The sequence below is a fragment of the Crotalus tigris genome, unplaced genomic scaffold, assembly GCF_016545835.1.
Source record: "Crotalus tigris isolate CLP2741 ecotype Arizona unplaced genomic scaffold, ASM1654583v1 scf7180000017568.12009008, whole genome shotgun sequence".
Classification (NCBI taxonomy): Eukaryota; Metazoa; Chordata; class Lepidosauria; order Squamata; family Viperidae; genus Crotalus; species Crotalus tigris.
This window is the reverse complement of record NW_024096478.1, coordinates 2487919-2505618: the sequence shown is the minus strand read 5'-3', so window position 1 is coordinate 2505618 and position 17700 is coordinate 2487919. Positions and strand designations below refer to the sequence as shown.

Below are 17700 nucleotides of genomic sequence, written 5' to 3'. Positions count from 1 at the left end.
GATGTTTTAATAACGGGAGAAAAACAATAAAATGTTTTATTTAGGCCACATTTATATTTTCTTCCTTCAATATGAGTTATCTGAAGTATATTAGAAATCTTAATAGATTTTTAGTGCATATGTTGAAAATATTCTGCAATAAAATTGTCTGGGTGTCACTTGATGATGAACACAGAGAGTAAAGTAAGGCTATGATAATATATTTCACAGCAAATATTAATTTTAATGAGTATTATGTGCTGTACATTTAAAAAAAGGATAGATTTTTATTTTTTTGGAATATAAGAAGGAACATTTCCCCCATTTGTGTAGAGCTTGGTTTGTTTCTCTTGGGGGAACATGTAAGCCCCATCTTATTGCAATCTTATTGCATTCTTTGATCAAGTGACAAAATTAGTGGACCAGAGGAATGCTGTGGATATAATTTTCTTGGACTTCAATAAGACATTTGATAAAGTAGATCACAACCTACTACTTGATAAGATAGAAAAATGTGGGTTAGATAGCATCACCACCAGATGGATTTGTAGCTGGCTCACTGGCCGTACTCAGCATGTGTTCCTCAGTGGAACCGCATCTACATGGAGCAGTGGTTCTCAACCTTTTTAATGCCGCGACTCCCAACCGGTCGTAAGTTCAGGAGTACCCAACTGGTCGTAAGTCAAGGACTACCCAACCGGTCGTAAATTGAGGACTACCCAACCGGTTGTAAGTCAAGGACTTTCCATGCCCGGGAGCGCCATGCATGCGTGGTGTGGCCCCCTGCGCTGGCTGAGGCGTAGCTGGCAAGGGGCAGCAACGGCGCAGGGCGACCACCGGCTGGGCCACCAGCTGGCCTAGCCCAAGAGAGGTAAGGCACCCGGCGGGCTCCATGCGCGCCAGCAACTCTCCCTGCGCCTGCCGGCCTCCCACCTCCCACCCCTGGCTCTCTTTTACTTACATTTTTAGTAGTTGCTCAGCAGGGAGGGGTGGAAACTTCCAGACAGCTTGCCTTCGCTGCAGACAACTTGCAGCACCGTTTGCAGAATGGGACTTTTGGCGGGCTCAGCAGGACAGAGACAGCCTGGACAATTCCTATTGGCTTTTGAAAGCCAGTAGAATTAAACTCTATTCAAGAGAGTCTATTCTATTGGCTTTCAAAAGCCAATAGAATAAAAGGGAATAGCAGAGCTAAGGAAAAGGGAGAAAAAATGGCAGACTGCGTTGTTTGGCGACCCCCATGAAATGGTCGTTCGACCCAAATGGGGTCGCGACCCACAGGTTGAGAACCGCTGACATGGAGGGAAGTGTGTAATGGGGTGCCCCAGGGCTCTGTTCTGGGCCCAGTGCTCTTCAACAGCTTCATCAATGATTTGGATGAGGGGATAGATGGGGAATTCATCAAGCTGGCAGGAATAGCCAACACTCCAGAAGATAGGCTTAAGATTCAGAAGGATCTTGACAGACTTGAACACTTTCTAACAAAATGAAATTCAGTGGTGAAAAAAATAAGGCTCTACATTTAGGCAAGAAAAACCAAATGCACAGGTATAGTATAGGTTGTACTTTGCGCAATAGTAGTAATTCTGAGGGGGATCTTGGAGCCCTAATAGACAATCATTTAAATATGAGCCAGCAGTGTGCTGCAGCTGCCAACACAGTGCTAGGCTGCATTAACAGAGGGGTAGAATCAAGATCACATGAAATGTTAATAGCACTTTACAATGCCTTGGTAAGGCCACACTTGGAATATGGCATCCACTTTTTGTCACCACAATGTAAAAAAGATGTTGAGACACTAGAAAGAGTACAGAGAAGAGCAACAAAGATGATCAGAGGACTGGAGGCTAAAACATATAAGGAACGGTTGCTGGAATTGGATACGTTTAGTTTAATGAAGAGAAGGACTAGGGGTGACATGATAGCAATGTTCCAATATCTTGGGCTGCCACAAAGAAGAGGCAGTCAAGCTGTTCTCCAAAGCACCTGAAGGCAGGACAAGAAGCAACGGATGGAAACTAACCAAAGAGAGAAGAACCCTAGAACTAAGAAGAAAGTTCCTGACAGTCAGAATAATTAATCAATGGAACAACTGCCTCCAGAAGTTGTGAATGCTCCAAGTTTTAAAGAAGAGACTGGACAACCATTTGTCTGAAATGGTATAGGATTTCCTGCCTGAAGAGGGGGTTGGACTAGAAGACCTCCAAGGTCCCATCCAACTCTATTATTATTATTATTATTATTATTATTATTATTATTATTATTATTATTATTATTATTATTATTATTATTGATCATCGCACAGTCAACCAGATGTTCAGACTGGATTTGGCATTTTGTCTACCTATCGAGTCCTTACCCAGGACCTGGGATAGGCAGATGTGGATGTTTGATGGTATTACAGATATCGTCGCAGGATATTATTATTATTATTATTATAGACACAGACTCTTTGTGAGGGTGAAGGTTCGTTCTCCGAGCTTGAGGGTTGATTTCCAAACATTTCGTTACCAGGCTAGGTAACACCTTCAGCGGAGTTTAGGTGGTCAGTGATAGTGTTCTGTTTATATGTGGTAAGTAGGTGTTGTGATAGGTCAGTTGTGGGTGTGTGAAGTGAAGGTCTTGTGATGGGTAGGTCATGTCAGCTGAGGGTCACTGGGAGGTGAAGTGCTGGTTGGGGGGGCTTGCGTGGGTTGGTTGAGAATCGGTGCTGTCTCTGGTTGGCTGTGTGGTTGATTTGAATTCTGAGGGTAGTCTGATTGTAGGCCGATGTATCTGTTGATGGAATTGCTTATTGCAGGGGTCTTCACAATTGGCCCTTTTATGACTTGTGGACTTCAACTCCCAGAATTCCTGAGCCAGCACAGCCAGCACAGTCCACAAGGACCAAGTGTGAAGACCCCTGGCTTATTGAGTGCCAGACTTCGATGAACTCACAAGCATGGCAGGTGGTTGCATGGTCAATGATTCTGGTGTTGCTCCAACCAAATTGATGCTGTTCGGTGTCAGTGTGGATAGAGATTTAAGGATTGGGATTATGGCATTTAACTGCCAGCCGATGTTTGTGGATCGTGGTTTTTAATTGACATGATGTTTGTCCCACGTAGAATTGGTTGCAATTGTTACAGTTAATTTTGTAAATTATATTGTTTCTTTCATCCTTCTGTATCTTGTCTTTGGTTCTGGATAATTCCTGGCGGAGTGTGGCCGTGAGTTTGTGGGCTATTGCTGTTCCTAGGGTTTGGAGAATTCTGGCTGTCATTCCCGACATCCCTTTTGGGCATGGTAGGGTTAGTTTTTGTGTGGCGGTTTGCTGTGTGGTGCATTGTGGTTTGGGTGCTGTGTGTCTGTGCTATGTATTTCCCGGGATCAAATTCACACATGAAGAGGAAATAGAAAAAAGATTCCCATTTCTCGACATTGACCTAAGGAGATTAGACAACGGAGAACTGCAAACCTGTGTCTATCGCAAATCCACTCACACAGACCAGATCCTCAGCTTCACAAGCAACCATCCCACTGCACATAAAAGAAGCTGCATCCAGACCCTCTTCAGAAGGGCCAGGACACACTGCAGCACCACAGCATTAAGAAAAGCAGAAGAGAAATGGCTGCTTGACATCTTTTTCCGCAGCGGCTATCTGAAAAACTTTGCATTTAGACACACAGCACCCAAACCACAACGTAGCTACAGATATTTGCCACTATAGCCCACAGTCTTTGTTTTCCTCAGTTCAGCAGTAATCAAATGGTCTTTTCCTGCTGAAACACAAAGCTTTCAGGATAGGAGGAGAAGGATAACAGTGATCCCCCCCCCCAATCAGTATTAGTTATTTTGGATTGAGAATTTGAGTTGCTGTTGCTTCACCACTATAATTATCTGCTTTCCCCTTGCCAAACACCTTGGTAGCAGCCATACTGCACCATTGATTATGCAGTATTCAGCTTCATTATTTTCTAACTTTATTGTCTTTATTGGGCACTTCTAAAGGAGGTATTAATTTTAGTCTGAACTGAGTAGGTATGTAGATTCATATGTCATTTGCCTTGGGACATTGTATTGCTTACCAATTCTCTTGCAGGGACAAAAAGGCTTGTTAGATAGTCACTGTATGTGCATTATGAGTTGGCAAAGGAAAAAAACAAAGAAACAAAACCACTATATAGCAAGACCTAGAGAAACTGGGGACTAATTCTTCGAGCCAGTCTTCAACACTGCAAAGCAATCTCTAAAGATTTAAATTTAGCAAGCTGTTGAAGGGAAGCAAAGGATACCTTATTAAAGTATATGAATCTCCTCATATGACTTCTGATCTGCAAGTTCTATTTACTTTCAAAATCTGTTCCTCAGAGATGTCTTTTTTATGTGCTTCCCAGAGTTGCTGGAAGTCGGGTGGCATGTACATTTAGTTAATTAAATAATAATAATAATAGAAATAGTTTTCTGTTTTAAAATATTTTTCTAACTATATTTTTTAAATATTGAAAAGTATATTCAAGACAAAAACAAGTTACTTTTAAGAGCTTTCCAAATCATGGCTGGAATTGGCAATCTTCTATAAACTGTAATGGCACTGTTGGGACTCATAGACCAGCTGGGAAGCCTACTGAAAATTTTTATTTTATCAAAGGTTTGCTTGGCATTGATTCACTTTAAAACTTGTGCTTTTTACTGTTGGTAGGAAAATTTGGAAAAGAAGGGCTCCCATGTGCTTAATCTGGAGCTGGAGTTTGATGAACAGGCTGTCCTGCAGGAGAATATAGTATATTTGACAAATTCCTTAGAGGTGAGCATTTGCTATGAAACATTAATGATATTTAGCTCTTGATAAAATTCAGTGTTGCTGGAAAATCTCCATACCTTTGTCTTTCAATTTTGGGAACTAAGATGTGTGGACAACTCCCAGGATTCCCTAACCAGCCTGCTGGCTGTGGACTTCTGGGAGTTGAAGTCCACACATCTTAAAAGTTGAAAATGTGGAAAAATACTGCTCAATATCCTTTGACTGTTCAATCCCTAGCTAGTGATTCAAAGTCTATCTACAAGCTGTATATGTATGTGTATACTGTATATTGTACACATGGGTCTGTAAAAGAAAACTGCACATTTATATTTCATTTTGAGTCACAACAATCCAACCTAGGGATATGCAGCTATTTAGACTGGAAGTGAAAAATTGGCTTCAAGCAGGTGGCTATCCTTGATGAATCTATGACTTCCTCTTCAAAGAAGCCGCATCTTTTCCCAGACTTGTATGGTAGCTACTCATCCCAAGAAAATACACCTTTGAATTAAGATGAAAGAGCAGTTGCAATCATTTTGTAACCTGCCAATGACGGTTTAATGCAGGGGTGTCAAACTCACAACGTCACGTGACGTGTCACGACATATCACAACTTTTTTGCCATTGCCGGCAATGGGGTGGGCGTGGTTTCGCTATGATGCATCTGATCCGCGGGCCGGCAGTTTGACACCCCTGGCTTAAGGCAAGGATATGTTTTTCAGAGGCTGCATAACTACCTCATATCAAATTCAGGAAAAGGTGTAGCTTCTTTAAGGAGCCATTTGCAAATGTACTAAGTGTGCTGTTGTCTCCTCTGAAGCACCTTTTTCATTTCTGATCTGAATTGCTGCCTAATCCAATCCTGCATAATGTTGGCAAATGAGAAATATTTAGTGAAATAATTCATCCAGAATTAAATGAAGCCGATATTAATGATCTTTTATAAGTGAGACCAGAGAATAACAGTAACGTGCTCCTTATTACCATCTGAATAGATGTATGCCTTACCTTTTGAGATTACTGTTCCCCCCCCCCCCCAAGTTGAGAAAATTATTGGAAATTGTCAGCCTTTTTTGGGCAGTGTTTATTCCTTCTTTAATGTTAATGTATTTATCTCAGTAACTAACGTCTGCATAAGTATTGGGGCTATATTATTTATTGTGAGGAAAAAAAACCTAGCCTTTTTAATGAGATTTGAACAGTTACTTTGAAGAAAAAATGGCTTTGATGTGTGGGAAAAAATAATGGAATGTTGGGATCTGTCTTGTGCAATAAGCAGTAAAGCAATAAAACATCATATAACTTTGAAACTGCCAAACTTGCCTAAAGTGGAATATTTCCTGGCTCAGACCTCTGGACTTGAGATACATTTAAATCTATATGTCAACGCTGCTAATATTGAATATTCTTGCTTTGACAAAATATGCAGAAATGTCTGGTATTTTTAGAGTTAATTCAGATGAGACTGAGAGAAGGAGGGAAAAGCGCAGGGACTCCAGGTTAATTGGAAGATGTGAATTATGACCCCAAAATAGGGGAGGGGAAAGTTTATGTGCAAAGGAAGGGAAATTCAGATCTTGGCATCCTTCCATGCCGTGCTGACACTCCATTACACTAATAAAGGCTTTTTAGGTTCAACAATGCCTGAAAGTTCTTTGAAGTGTTTCATTAGTCAGACACATGGCACTATAGAGAAAAAGAATCAAACCTGTGGAATTTTTAAAACAAGAACTCATTGTTAAATAAAATCCATTTTTGTGGTTAATTAATGAAATTGTTTGATACAATTGAACTTATTAATCTATTTGAACTATTTTTTTAAAATGGTTTCCCCCATTTTCTTCTAAAGCTGGAACATATAGAGTTAAAATTTGCCTCTGAAGGAGATGAGAAAATTAAAGAAGACTGCTGCCCTGGAAAGCCATTCTGCATATTCAGAGTAGAAGTAAGTTTGGTTTTTCTTGGTTTCTTCTTTTATCCCTGCAGAAATGTTATCCCCAATGGTTTGTTGTATTCTGAATAAATCAGTGAGAGCTTTTCACTTACATTAGTCTTCATCAAACTTCTGCTTCCATCATTCTTCTATCTTACTCAGATAAACCCTGGCAAGGCTGAGTTGCTTTGGGTTTAGGGCAGTGGTGGCAAACCTATGGCATGCGTGCCAGAGGCGGTACTCGGAGCCCTCTCTGTGGGCACGTGTGCCATTGCCCCAACCCCTCCTTCCCCCGCGGCCCCCTCCTCACCAGAAGAAGTCCACCTGGAGGAGAGTCGCCCCCGGGCATGGCCTGCACAGAGCAGCGCAGCCAAGGATATAGCCAGGCAGCAGGGACAAGACTCCACCCTTGTGCCCCATAGCATCCAGATGATGCTGTGGGGTGTGGGCGGAGGGCATGGCTGCCATGGCGCTGTAGGGCTGCCTGGGCAATCTGCTGCAGTGGGCCATGGAGGCGGTGCGTGGCTCTTCGGGTGGGCGGGGCAGGGGGCAGGTAGGATGGGAGGTGGAGTGGGGGCAGGGGGCAGTTTTGGGGCATTCGGTCTCTAAAAGGTTTGCCATCACTGGTTTAGGATCTTCTGTAACTGGGGATTCATCATCTTTGCTACTGGATGGGGTTTCACTACTCCAAACAGACTTAATGCACATTCTGTGCTCCAGTAGTGCCCATTCTTGGGTTGGGAAGCTCTTTTGTCAGACACCCATGTCCTAGTCACCTCCTGAATAGACTATTGTAACAGTGTCTTCATGGGACTGCCCTTGAAGAGTGTCTGGACATTCTTGGTAGGAGCAGTTATGCGCCTTGCAAAAACTGCAGACGTAACACCTCTGCTGCATAAGCTGCACTGTTTGCCAGTTTGCTTACACCAATTCAAGGTGCAGGAACATTTTGTAGTTCGTGTTAGCTAAGGCGTTTCATCAGCTGGGACCTAGGAGGAAAGCCTTTTCTGCCATGCCCCCCGTTGTGGAATATCATTCCCCCTGAGGAGAAGCTGGCCTCAAACCTGTTGGCCTTCCAGGAAGCTCTTAAAAATGCTTCTATTGACTAGGTTTGGGAATCATATGACAGAGTAGAGCTTGCTAGTGTTGCAGCTATTCTGTTTTTTTTATTTTTTAATCCTTTTTATGTAAATTGGTTGTCTTAAAGTGTTTTTTTTAAAATATATTTTAATTCGGTGACTCTTTTATACCCTTTTATCTCCCATGATTCTGAGATAAAAGGATTTACAAATGTGATAAATAATAATAAAATAAAATAAAATCCTAGCGGGAGTTGTAGGATCACAATCTGGAAGTCATTGGCTGAACTTACAGAACAGAACATGCTTAGGAACATGATGGTAGTAAGGCTAAGGCTGCTCCTGAGATTTACTTAAGTATCGGGTTTTGATTATTATAGAACCTTAAGTTGCTGCTTCCTACTTATATCCATAGAATTTACTACAAGTCTCTGAGCACTGAGCCTCCCTTGAAAGATTCACCCCTTGAACTAAATGTTTCTCTTCTCCAAGCTACAATTGTGTCATTCTTTACTCAGATTGCTTTGTGTAAGGCTTGACAAATGATGGGCGAAGTGACTCTGGAGAGCACATCTGTAGCGTATAAAGACTGGAAGATGAGACAGCTTATTTGTGCTCAATTATTGATGGTAATAGAGCATTAGGGCTCTTTCCCTCTCTTGCTATAATAATATTACTTTAATGTTTAATTTTAATTGTGAATGTAGTCTGGATAATAGCATTCCTAGAATAAAAAGGATACAAGTGACAACTTTAAGCATAATGAGGAGATTCAGATGCTTTCTGTGTTTATATATTATATCCCTGCTCAATAGTAACTGGTTGCAGATCTGCCTTCTATCGCAATATTTAGTTGTGCTTTGTTCTGAAATATGGAATTACTGGATAGGTTTTAGATCAATTAGCATATATAATTAAATATTTCACCTCATAATTTATAAAGTATATTGAATGAAAATGCTGGAATATTACTGACTAGCACCAAATTCTAGCTCCTGTTTCAAGACATGGTGTAATATTATATTGCGAATAGAAAGGCCGAGCATTTGGCTGAATTAATTATCTTTTTGTGACAGCTTTGGTACATGTGTGTTATTTTTGAATTGGATTCAGTGGCAGTTTCTCTTAATAAGAAAAGTGTGTGCGTCAATCAAATGGACAAATTGAAGTGTTGAATAGAGAGCAGTTTAGGAACCTGGAACTGCAATCTGATGCATGTCAAAAGCTTGGGAATGATAGAAGCCCTAGCAGGAAATGTGACAACCCTCATTGAAAAAAGGATGTTAATTTGCAGCTTGCGGTATGGGAAATAAAAACTTGTTAGAGAAATGAAAAGTGAAGCTTTTTTATTTATTGTACAAGTTATGTTTATGTACTATTATATACAATAACCTATTTATTGTATCTCCTAGAGCCTATTTCTGTGTCATCAGTGTACTGTTCTCACATTCCTGTGATTTTCCTATTGTGTTTCATTTTGCTCTAGTATTATAATTTTGAGTTCTCTCCCTGATATTCTGGTTTCCTTCTTTGCCCAAATCCCAACAAGTCTTAATTACTGCAGTTTTATCTTTCTTTCATTTTGTATTTTTATAGTTGATTTTAGATTATTTTTTTTCCTCTTTTTGTTTGGCAGCAACTTCATGCGGCAGTTGATAATATCTTTTGTGTAGTAGCTTTAACCTATTTCCTTTGCCTACCAATTCATTCTGTTATCTGTATCCTATTTTCTATGTTAGCATCACTTATTTTTTTATCCATATATCTGTTATATTATCCATATTGAGGTCCCCTCCATCGGTCTCCCTTGATTTGACTTTCTGTCATCTTGCTCTCCTCTTTTCATGATTTATCGCAGCTGTGTGTATTGTCATGGACATAACTCACTGATTCTGGTGTTAGCATGACATTAGGGGTCTCCCCCCATCTTGTCTCTTATCTGGTGCTGCCCTTTGCTGCTTTGGCTTCTGGTATGAAGGTCATATGCTAAAGGAGGGAAAGGGCAACTATCCTTTTTCTTCTACCTCAGTCTTTCTTCTCTAAACTTCTTTCCCTCTTGGGACCCAGCCCATCAATTCTAACCATCCTGTTCCTCTGGGTTACCTGTCAAGTCTCTTCCTTTCCCCTATTGTCCACTGATGTCACTCATTTCATTGTCTTTTTAAATACAATTTTATTAAAAGTTTTCATTTCAGTTAAAATTAGAGCAAAAATTAATAGAAACTAAAATAGAGTAAGAAGGAAAAAAGAACAAGGAATAAAAGAGAAAGCTAAAGTGCAAAAAGAAAAAAAACAATGGTGGAAAAAAAAGAAAAAAGAAAGAAAAAAGCTGCAAAGAGTTCCTTTGATTTTCTTTGTAGCAATTAAACAATTGTAAATTTATCTTTTTCTCTAAAGCACGGGTGTCCAACACTTTGGCTCGCTTGGACGACATTGAGTGAAAAGGAATTGTTTTCGGCTGCATACAATATATATATGATGTAAAATCACATAATTAAAAGTTTATGATCCTGTGGGGCCACATTACTAGCTGTTGGGCCACAGGTTGGACATGCCTGCTCTATAAAAAGAACTCTCTCCTTTTTATAATATATCTAATTGTGAAAATCATACATCGTAAGGGGTTTCCAGTCAACAGTTAAATGTAGATATTGGCTTTTCTTTAATCAAACAGATCATTTTGGCCATCTCAGCAAGTTCTATCATCTTTACCAACCATTTCTCTGTTGTAGGTATTGCCAGATCCTTCCATCTTTATCCATACAATAATCTTGTTGCTATTATCAAAAGTTCCATGACTTTTTTCCAACGGTTTATCCACTAATTCTGTAAAAGTATCACCACCACAATAGCATACCTGAGTGTAATGCAGAAAACATGGAAAATCTGTGTCAGAAATGAGTGCACATAACGTACAAGAGCATGGAACAAATTGTTGTTCTTGTGTGATAATATAATGATCTGCTTTCTGCATCCAAGTGTACTAACCATTTTCTGAATTCCTAGTCATTTTGATGTTTTCTGGAATGATGAGAATTAGAGTCCAGTGTGTTATATACATCTGGGTTAGGCTTTGAATCTCCACGTAAGCCTGATGAATTTTGATCTAGTCACTATTCCTTCAAAGTTCAGAAGTAAAACTAATCCTCACACACATATGAGACAATTTAGTCTAATAAGGTTTTGGTATTTCCTTAAAGAAATGTTTGAATAAATTATTTTTAAAAATGTATATGTAGAATCTGAGCTTATCTGCTGCAGCTTAAATAGTCAATTTGTTTTAGCACATTTGGAAGCCAGCCTTATTGATAAGAAGAGATACTAGGTATAAGCCTGTGTATCCTGAGTTTCTGTCCTCAGTTGACTTTGAAAAATTCATGAGATTTTTTTTAAAAAAATTAAATTTCTTTACAGCCTGGTGTGTCTATCTGTCTAATAAACCCTCAACCAGCAAATGGCCACTTTTCAACAAAGATTGAAGTCAGGCAAGGAGATAGCCGAGATGCAATAATAAGACGCTTAGTGAAGATGAACAGAGGAATCAAAGGTAAGATGTGGATTCAGATTCAAGTTTTAATTTCAGACAGATTTTAGAATTTTTTTTAGAATAAATAGAATAGTACTCTGTTCTCGGCAAGACTACAGCACTGTATCTAGACCTCTTGTCTAAGACCAGAACTGAGGCCCAATCCACTATGATCTGGGCTTAAAGGAGCTTGTGTTGAGGTTCTGAAACTTGGAGAAGCTGGTTTAAAAATTCCAGATGTGTAATTAGTACTAGGTGGCAAGTATTAACTCTATTTTCCTCAAAGCAATGGGCCATAATGTCTTGCAATCTTAAGGAATTGAAGCAAATGGACTTTCTTACTCAATAGCCAGAAGTGATACTCAGTGCTGTGGTGAAAAAGTATCTCTTTCTAGCTCGCCAGGAGGAAATTAAGTTAATAAAAGCCAAATACATTAAATTTAATGTATTTTTATTAGTGAAGATGAAATCACTTTTGTAATTTTAGATTATACTAAAACAATGTTGTATTTTTCAAAAAGAAAATGCTTCCAAATCAGTGTTATAACAAGAATTTTCTTCAACTTCTGACTATAGAGATTGCTTCATTACCATTACGTTATTTTCCTTATTCTAAAGCTTCAATTTGGATACATGTGTCTAAATACAGACAAAAACTAAAATGCATGTTAACATCAGCAAGATTATCAAATGGTGCTAATCTGGGTAAAAAGATTAAGAAGGGTTTTTATAAAGTTGCTTTGGTTTAGGAAACCTCTGTGGAGAAAGAGGTGCAGTGGCAGATGGACAATGAAATTATGTGATGAGTGGTGAGGCAATATAGTGTAGTGGTTATGATGCTGGCCTAGCATGCAGAGATCCAGGTTCTAGTCCACCCTTAGCCACAGATGCTCACAGAGTGATTTGGGGCAAGTCAATCAGCTCATCCTACCTTACAACCTTATGGTTTTGGGGAAAGATATGGGAGGGAAAAGTAAGTGTTTGACTCCTTGGGCTGCTGAACAAGAAGGAAAAATAGAAATCTAGCAAATAAACAATCAAATAAATATTTGTGGGGAGCATAATCATATTTTGCTGAAGCTGATAGCTATAAGGACAAGAGATTGAGGTTGATATTGAGTGATTAATGCTTCCCCTTCCAAATTTCTAGTCCCAGGAAGGGAAAAGGAAAGTTCAAGAACATTGTCTATGTATACCTCTCCTCTTTTACACTCTATTCCTGCAAAGATTCTTTTCTAAGAACACAGATGGTTAAGCTTTATATTTTTAAGTTAATTCCACATTCTCCATCATAAATTGAATGTTTTGATTCTTACCATTAAGACCTTCCTTTGCAAGAATTGTAATCTTTTAGTTAAACTCACCAATGTTTTGAGCCCGAAGCACAGTTGCTGGGCTGAAGAGAGTTGACAAAGCTTCTTTTAACAAGGAGATGTTGTCCTGTTTGCTCTGTGGCTTTGCTGATCCCAGCAGTTATATCCAAATAGGAAATTATATCTAGGCCCAAACTTTCCATATCAGAAAGATAATTTATTTTCTTATCACTTCAGCTGCTTGTGTGTTTTGATCTTAGGGAAAGAGACAATTTTCATATTTCGATGTGAATCTGTTTTCTTGAAAAACAGCTGAGAGGAAAAAAAATACACAATTTGTCTTGCCAGGTGAAAACATACAACACATTTCAAACTTGGGCAGGCAATTATGAGAGATCCACAACCCGACTGTTTTGACGTGAATGAAAAGCCATTGAGGCTAAATCAGTAATTCTTCTGAATGGTTGTTTCAGAAGATGTCACTCTTAGGCAGGCACTTAAAAAGATTGCCTGATGAAAGCAAGCTGTGAATTTAGGAAGACTAAAGTAGCTGGCTCATTAGGAAAGTTCTGTTTAGCAATTCCCTGAGAAATGGCTTGTAGCTTTTGAAAAGGTTTCTTTCTTCAAAAAGAAAAAAGGCTATTGTACCTCATGACAAAACAGATAACTTAGCTGCTTTTATTTAGAACACTTTCTAGTTTTATGGAAAGGATAGTATCAAATAGCCTATAATTGCCCCTTCCTTTCCCCTTCACAGTAGCATATAAAATGATATCGCTGGTAAAACCATTACTTGATTCTCCTCTCAGCTTCCCCTCTGCAACATATTTACTAGAAATGAAGAAATGAAGTCATAAAAAAAGGGAGGGAAGATTCTTACATATGACAGGGAGAGGCTTTTGTAAATGAGAGTCTTAGCCTCCAGAGAAATAGCTCCTTAGGTTTTGTGATAGTTAGATTTTTCTAAAACAGTCTGAAGTTCTTTGCCTGTAGCACATTACTATTTTTAAATGGGATAATTTTAAGGTGACCCCTTGACACTTTTTTTCACAAGGAAAATATTGGACTATTTAGCATTATTTCACCAAAATAGATATTTGACATTAAGAATTCATTAAAGTAAAGCCATTTGGGATGGATTATGATCTAAAATCATAACAATGAAGAGAAGGGAGGGGTTTGGTGGAGGGGTTTGCTTATTTTGTTGTTATTGTCAACCCTGCACATGTTTATTCAGTGTAGTTTCAAGTACATGCATATAGATTTTTTTCCTGGTTGTAATATATCAGGAAAAACAATATCATACAAGGTGACTTTTAAAGTCAGTTGTTGTAACAGGATTTGGACGTGTTTCACACTTTTATTTTTGGAGGAACTTAATTAACCTCATAATATTGGAAAGAGACATTTAAGCCACTACTCAGTTTGCAACCCTTTATTGAATGGAGATAAAGATTTATCTAATTAATAGAATATTATTAATAATAATCAATTGTCTAATTAATTATCTAATCTAATATTCAGCCTCTGCATGAAAATATCTTGTGAAATGTATATATACTGAAATAGAAGATTTGCCTGGTGAGAGTCAGTATAGCTATTGCCGGAGAAAAGGAAATGTATATGTAACCATCAAGAACAAGAGACAGATTCAAATGGGACAAAGTCTAAGGAGTAGAGAGGGAATGTGTAGTTCTTTAGATTAGATTTTCCTGGTGTGTAGATTAGAGGTGGTTATGTACAGTTTTCATCTTGTTTCCGCTAGGAGGTAAGTGAATCCATTGAGAATCATAAAATTAAAAGGGGTTATTCAGGGCTTTGAATCCAATCTCCTGTGTAGGGCAGGAATTTAAATTAATGTATCCTCTATGTTTGTCTACATTGTACTTGTACATATCCAGTGAAGGGAAATCCATCACCTATCTGAGTAATTGCTTCCATTATCAAACTGCATTTATTGTTAGAAACTTTTTGCAAACAATATAGAACAAGTCTTGGCTTTTTTCTGTGTGTCATCCATTCAGCTTTTTGCAAACTGCTATCATCTCTCTCCACACTCAAGGTTATATATTCTAAACTCCTTCAATCTCTCTTCACCGGACTGGGTTTCTAGTCCTTTGATCATGCTCATAGCTTCTCTCTGAATCTATTCCAATTACTCTGAATCCTTTTTAATGTGCAGCACTCAGAAGTTAAATGCAGTACTAGGATTGAACCAATCCCATGCAAAAGAAATGAAACTATTTCCCCTATAATTCGGAAACTATGCTACATTGATTCAGCCTAATATTGATTTTTTTTATCCCAGCAACATCGTATTGCTGATTTGTATTCAGTTTTGCAGGCAAAATCTTTTTCACAAGTACTGTTATCAAGCTAATGGGTATTTGATTTTTAAGTGAAGGACCTTGCATTCCATTCTATAAATTTCAGTTCATTCTTCTAATCTTTAAAGACCATTTTGAAATCTATTTTTGTCTTTTAACCATACCATCCAAATTTAATATTACCAGGAAATATATTAAGTTGGTCTCTCTATTTTTTTTCATCTAAGTCATTAATAAAAACATAGCAAGATATTAGGAGAATGACTTGTCAATGATACGCAGGTGACGCTTCTCAAGAGCTAGTCTTTATCAGCAACCTGAGTGAGTAGATGAGACTTCTTTGTGAAGACCCCATTTAAAATGGTCGCCAGTAAACAAGGAGCACAATTTAAGAAGGTGGTTCATATTTCTAATACACTGCATAAACAATAGCAACAAAGATAATTTTGTTCTGTAAAAATGTTCTGTTGTGTTAACATACAAACCTTATTCAGTTAATTTATTCAACAACTTACTAAAATATCATTAAAATCTACATCATATTAAACATCATTAAAACAATTAAATATCCTTTGGGAATTCCCCAAATCCCTCATGGAATCAGTGCTATTTTATAATTGCTCCTGGAAGTTTAGATTGACAGAGATTCAGTGTATCTTAAGAGGAGTGGAATTGTGAGTAGAACTCTGCCTCTTTATGTAAAGATGATTTGCAAGACTAATAGAACATTCAGGGAACTCAAAGCCTTCATACATCTCTGTCTGGATGGAAAAATGGGGGTTCTCCTCTAGGTGGTTCTGCTTGATGAGTCACATCTTTAATCAAACGTCATGTGTACTCCAGTCCTCCCTTGTTTTTTAATTATGCCTTAGTTCTGAAGGGTTTCCCCATCCTTTAAAGCACGGGTGTCAAACTCGCCGCGTTCCGTGACGTACTGCGACGTATCACAATTTTTTTTGCATTGCTGGAGCTGGGGTGGGCGTGGCCTCTGCATGATGCAACCGGCCTGCCGGCCAGCAGTTTGACACCCCTTCTTTACAGCAATCGACCTGAAGATCAAAATGTAAGCCTCTATCAAGGCACTTCAGAAAGTTGGGCAGGCTACAGCAGCTTATACTGTTAAAATCATCCATCTTATGTCTTTTGAATCAGCCTTTTTGTGATTTGCATACTAATGTTACCTCTCTTACAATTATGTCTTTAAATTCTTTTTCAGATCATTCCAAAGTAAAATTAATGCGGTTTGATGATCCTCTCCGGGGACCTCGACGTGTTCCTGTGCTTGGAAAGGAAGATGCTGAGAAGTCTCCTATTTTAGATCAAGCTGTCTTTCATATAGACCTGGCTCAAAAGCGGGTCCGACTCACTGAGAATGGACAGACAACAGATGTTGGAGATACATTGGTTTACTTAGTTAATTAGATTTTGCAAGTGTTGGGTTAATCAGTGTTGAATCTTTAATCAACATGGATGCCTTTCAGATTCTTGCTAAATTCATGCTAACTTAACTTCAAGGGGAAAAATGTACATTTGCAAGGAGATCAATTTCCTGCAATTTTTAAATGTGGATACAATAAATCTATTTTCCTTGCCTGAGGCTTTTCTTGAGAATGTCCTTCTTACTTTTAGCCAAGGTACAGAGTTTTTTAAAATCATGTTTATGTAATTTGACACACATGTGCAATATTGGCACTTAATAGCAATACTGGATTCTTTATATATACTGGAAATACTGATATGTCACAAGTTGGCCATCCTTTTGAGAGAAGGCGATCCCAGCAGTTTGGTGTATGACACCCTTCAGAGCAGAAGAAGCAACAGAATGTTATTTAAAAACCTCCCTGGAGCTTTACTTCCATTTGATGTTTTCATTTTGATAGTGCTTGGATCAAGTGTTTCATACAGTTAGCATACCATGAGGGATGGAAGAAAATTAGAGCTCTATAGAATCAGATTTCACTGCACTGAAATAGTCCTTTGTTTCCCTTTCTTGCACATTGTACCAGCCTTCTCCAGTTTGATGATCTCTCTATGTTTTGGGCTACCTTCCACTGATTTTAATTAAGATAGAAATAGCACTTAGACTTATATACCACTTAATAGTGCTTTTTACAGTCCTCTCTAAGCAGTTTATAGAGTCAGCATATTGCCCCCAATAATCTGGACCCTCATTTTATCAACCTCAGAAGGATGGAAGACTAAGTCAACCTTGAGCCGGTAAGAATTGGACTCCTGGCAGTGAGCAGAATTAAAATGCAATACTGCATTCTAACCACTGCGCCATCACAGCACACAATGGTGAAATGGCCAGGGATATTGGGAAAAAATACTGGTGTTTGCTTGAGAGGACTTCAGAATCATGAAATCCTTTGCCAGTCAAGTGATGTATTTCATCTAGTTCGCTTGTGACCTTTAATATCTGGACAGGTTTGTATAAAAGCAATCTTTCAAATACTCATTACAGTATTAATGAGGTAGAGTCTAAGCCTGTCCTTGATGTCTCATTAAAAGTATCATTTTTCCCTGCTCTCAATAATTCTAAGTGCATTGGCTATATGTTACTCTTCTAGTATGGAGGCAATGTGCAATGTATTTTTCTTAGATGAACAGTTTATTCTTTAAAAACATTTGACTGAGGGTCACCTGGAATTAATGCCTTAATTTGTTTTCAGTTAAGCTTCATTGTTCCCCTCTTGTCACCCTTATTTTCTTCAGTGTCAAAGCTTCCCTGAACATGGTTCAGATGCTATTTTCCCTAC

The 17700-nt window shown here is 38.5% G+C and overlaps 1 protein-coding gene across 2 annotated transcripts in view; it reads left to right on the top strand.

Moving 5' to 3' along the window:
* The window catches only part of LARS1 (leucyl-tRNA synthetase 1), a 56203-nt gene extending 39665 nt beyond the window's left edge, over window positions 1-16538 (top strand). Inside the window, exons 29-32 of one of the 2 annotated variants that reach the window (XM_039351615.1) lie at window positions 4662-4766; window positions 6613-6708; window positions 11190-11322; window positions 16158-16538. In XM_039351615.1, coding sequence (XP_039207549.1) covers window positions 4662-4766; window positions 6613-6708; window positions 11190-11322; window positions 16158-16363 — 540 coding nt within the window. In that variant the 3' untranslated portion in view covers window positions 16364-16538. The remainder of the gene's footprint in view (window positions 1-4661; window positions 4767-6612; window positions 6709-11189; window positions 11323-16157) is intronic. The other variant, XM_039351623.1, reaches the window with a different exon arrangement.
* The last annotated feature ends 1162 nt before the right edge of the window (window positions 16539-17700 follow it).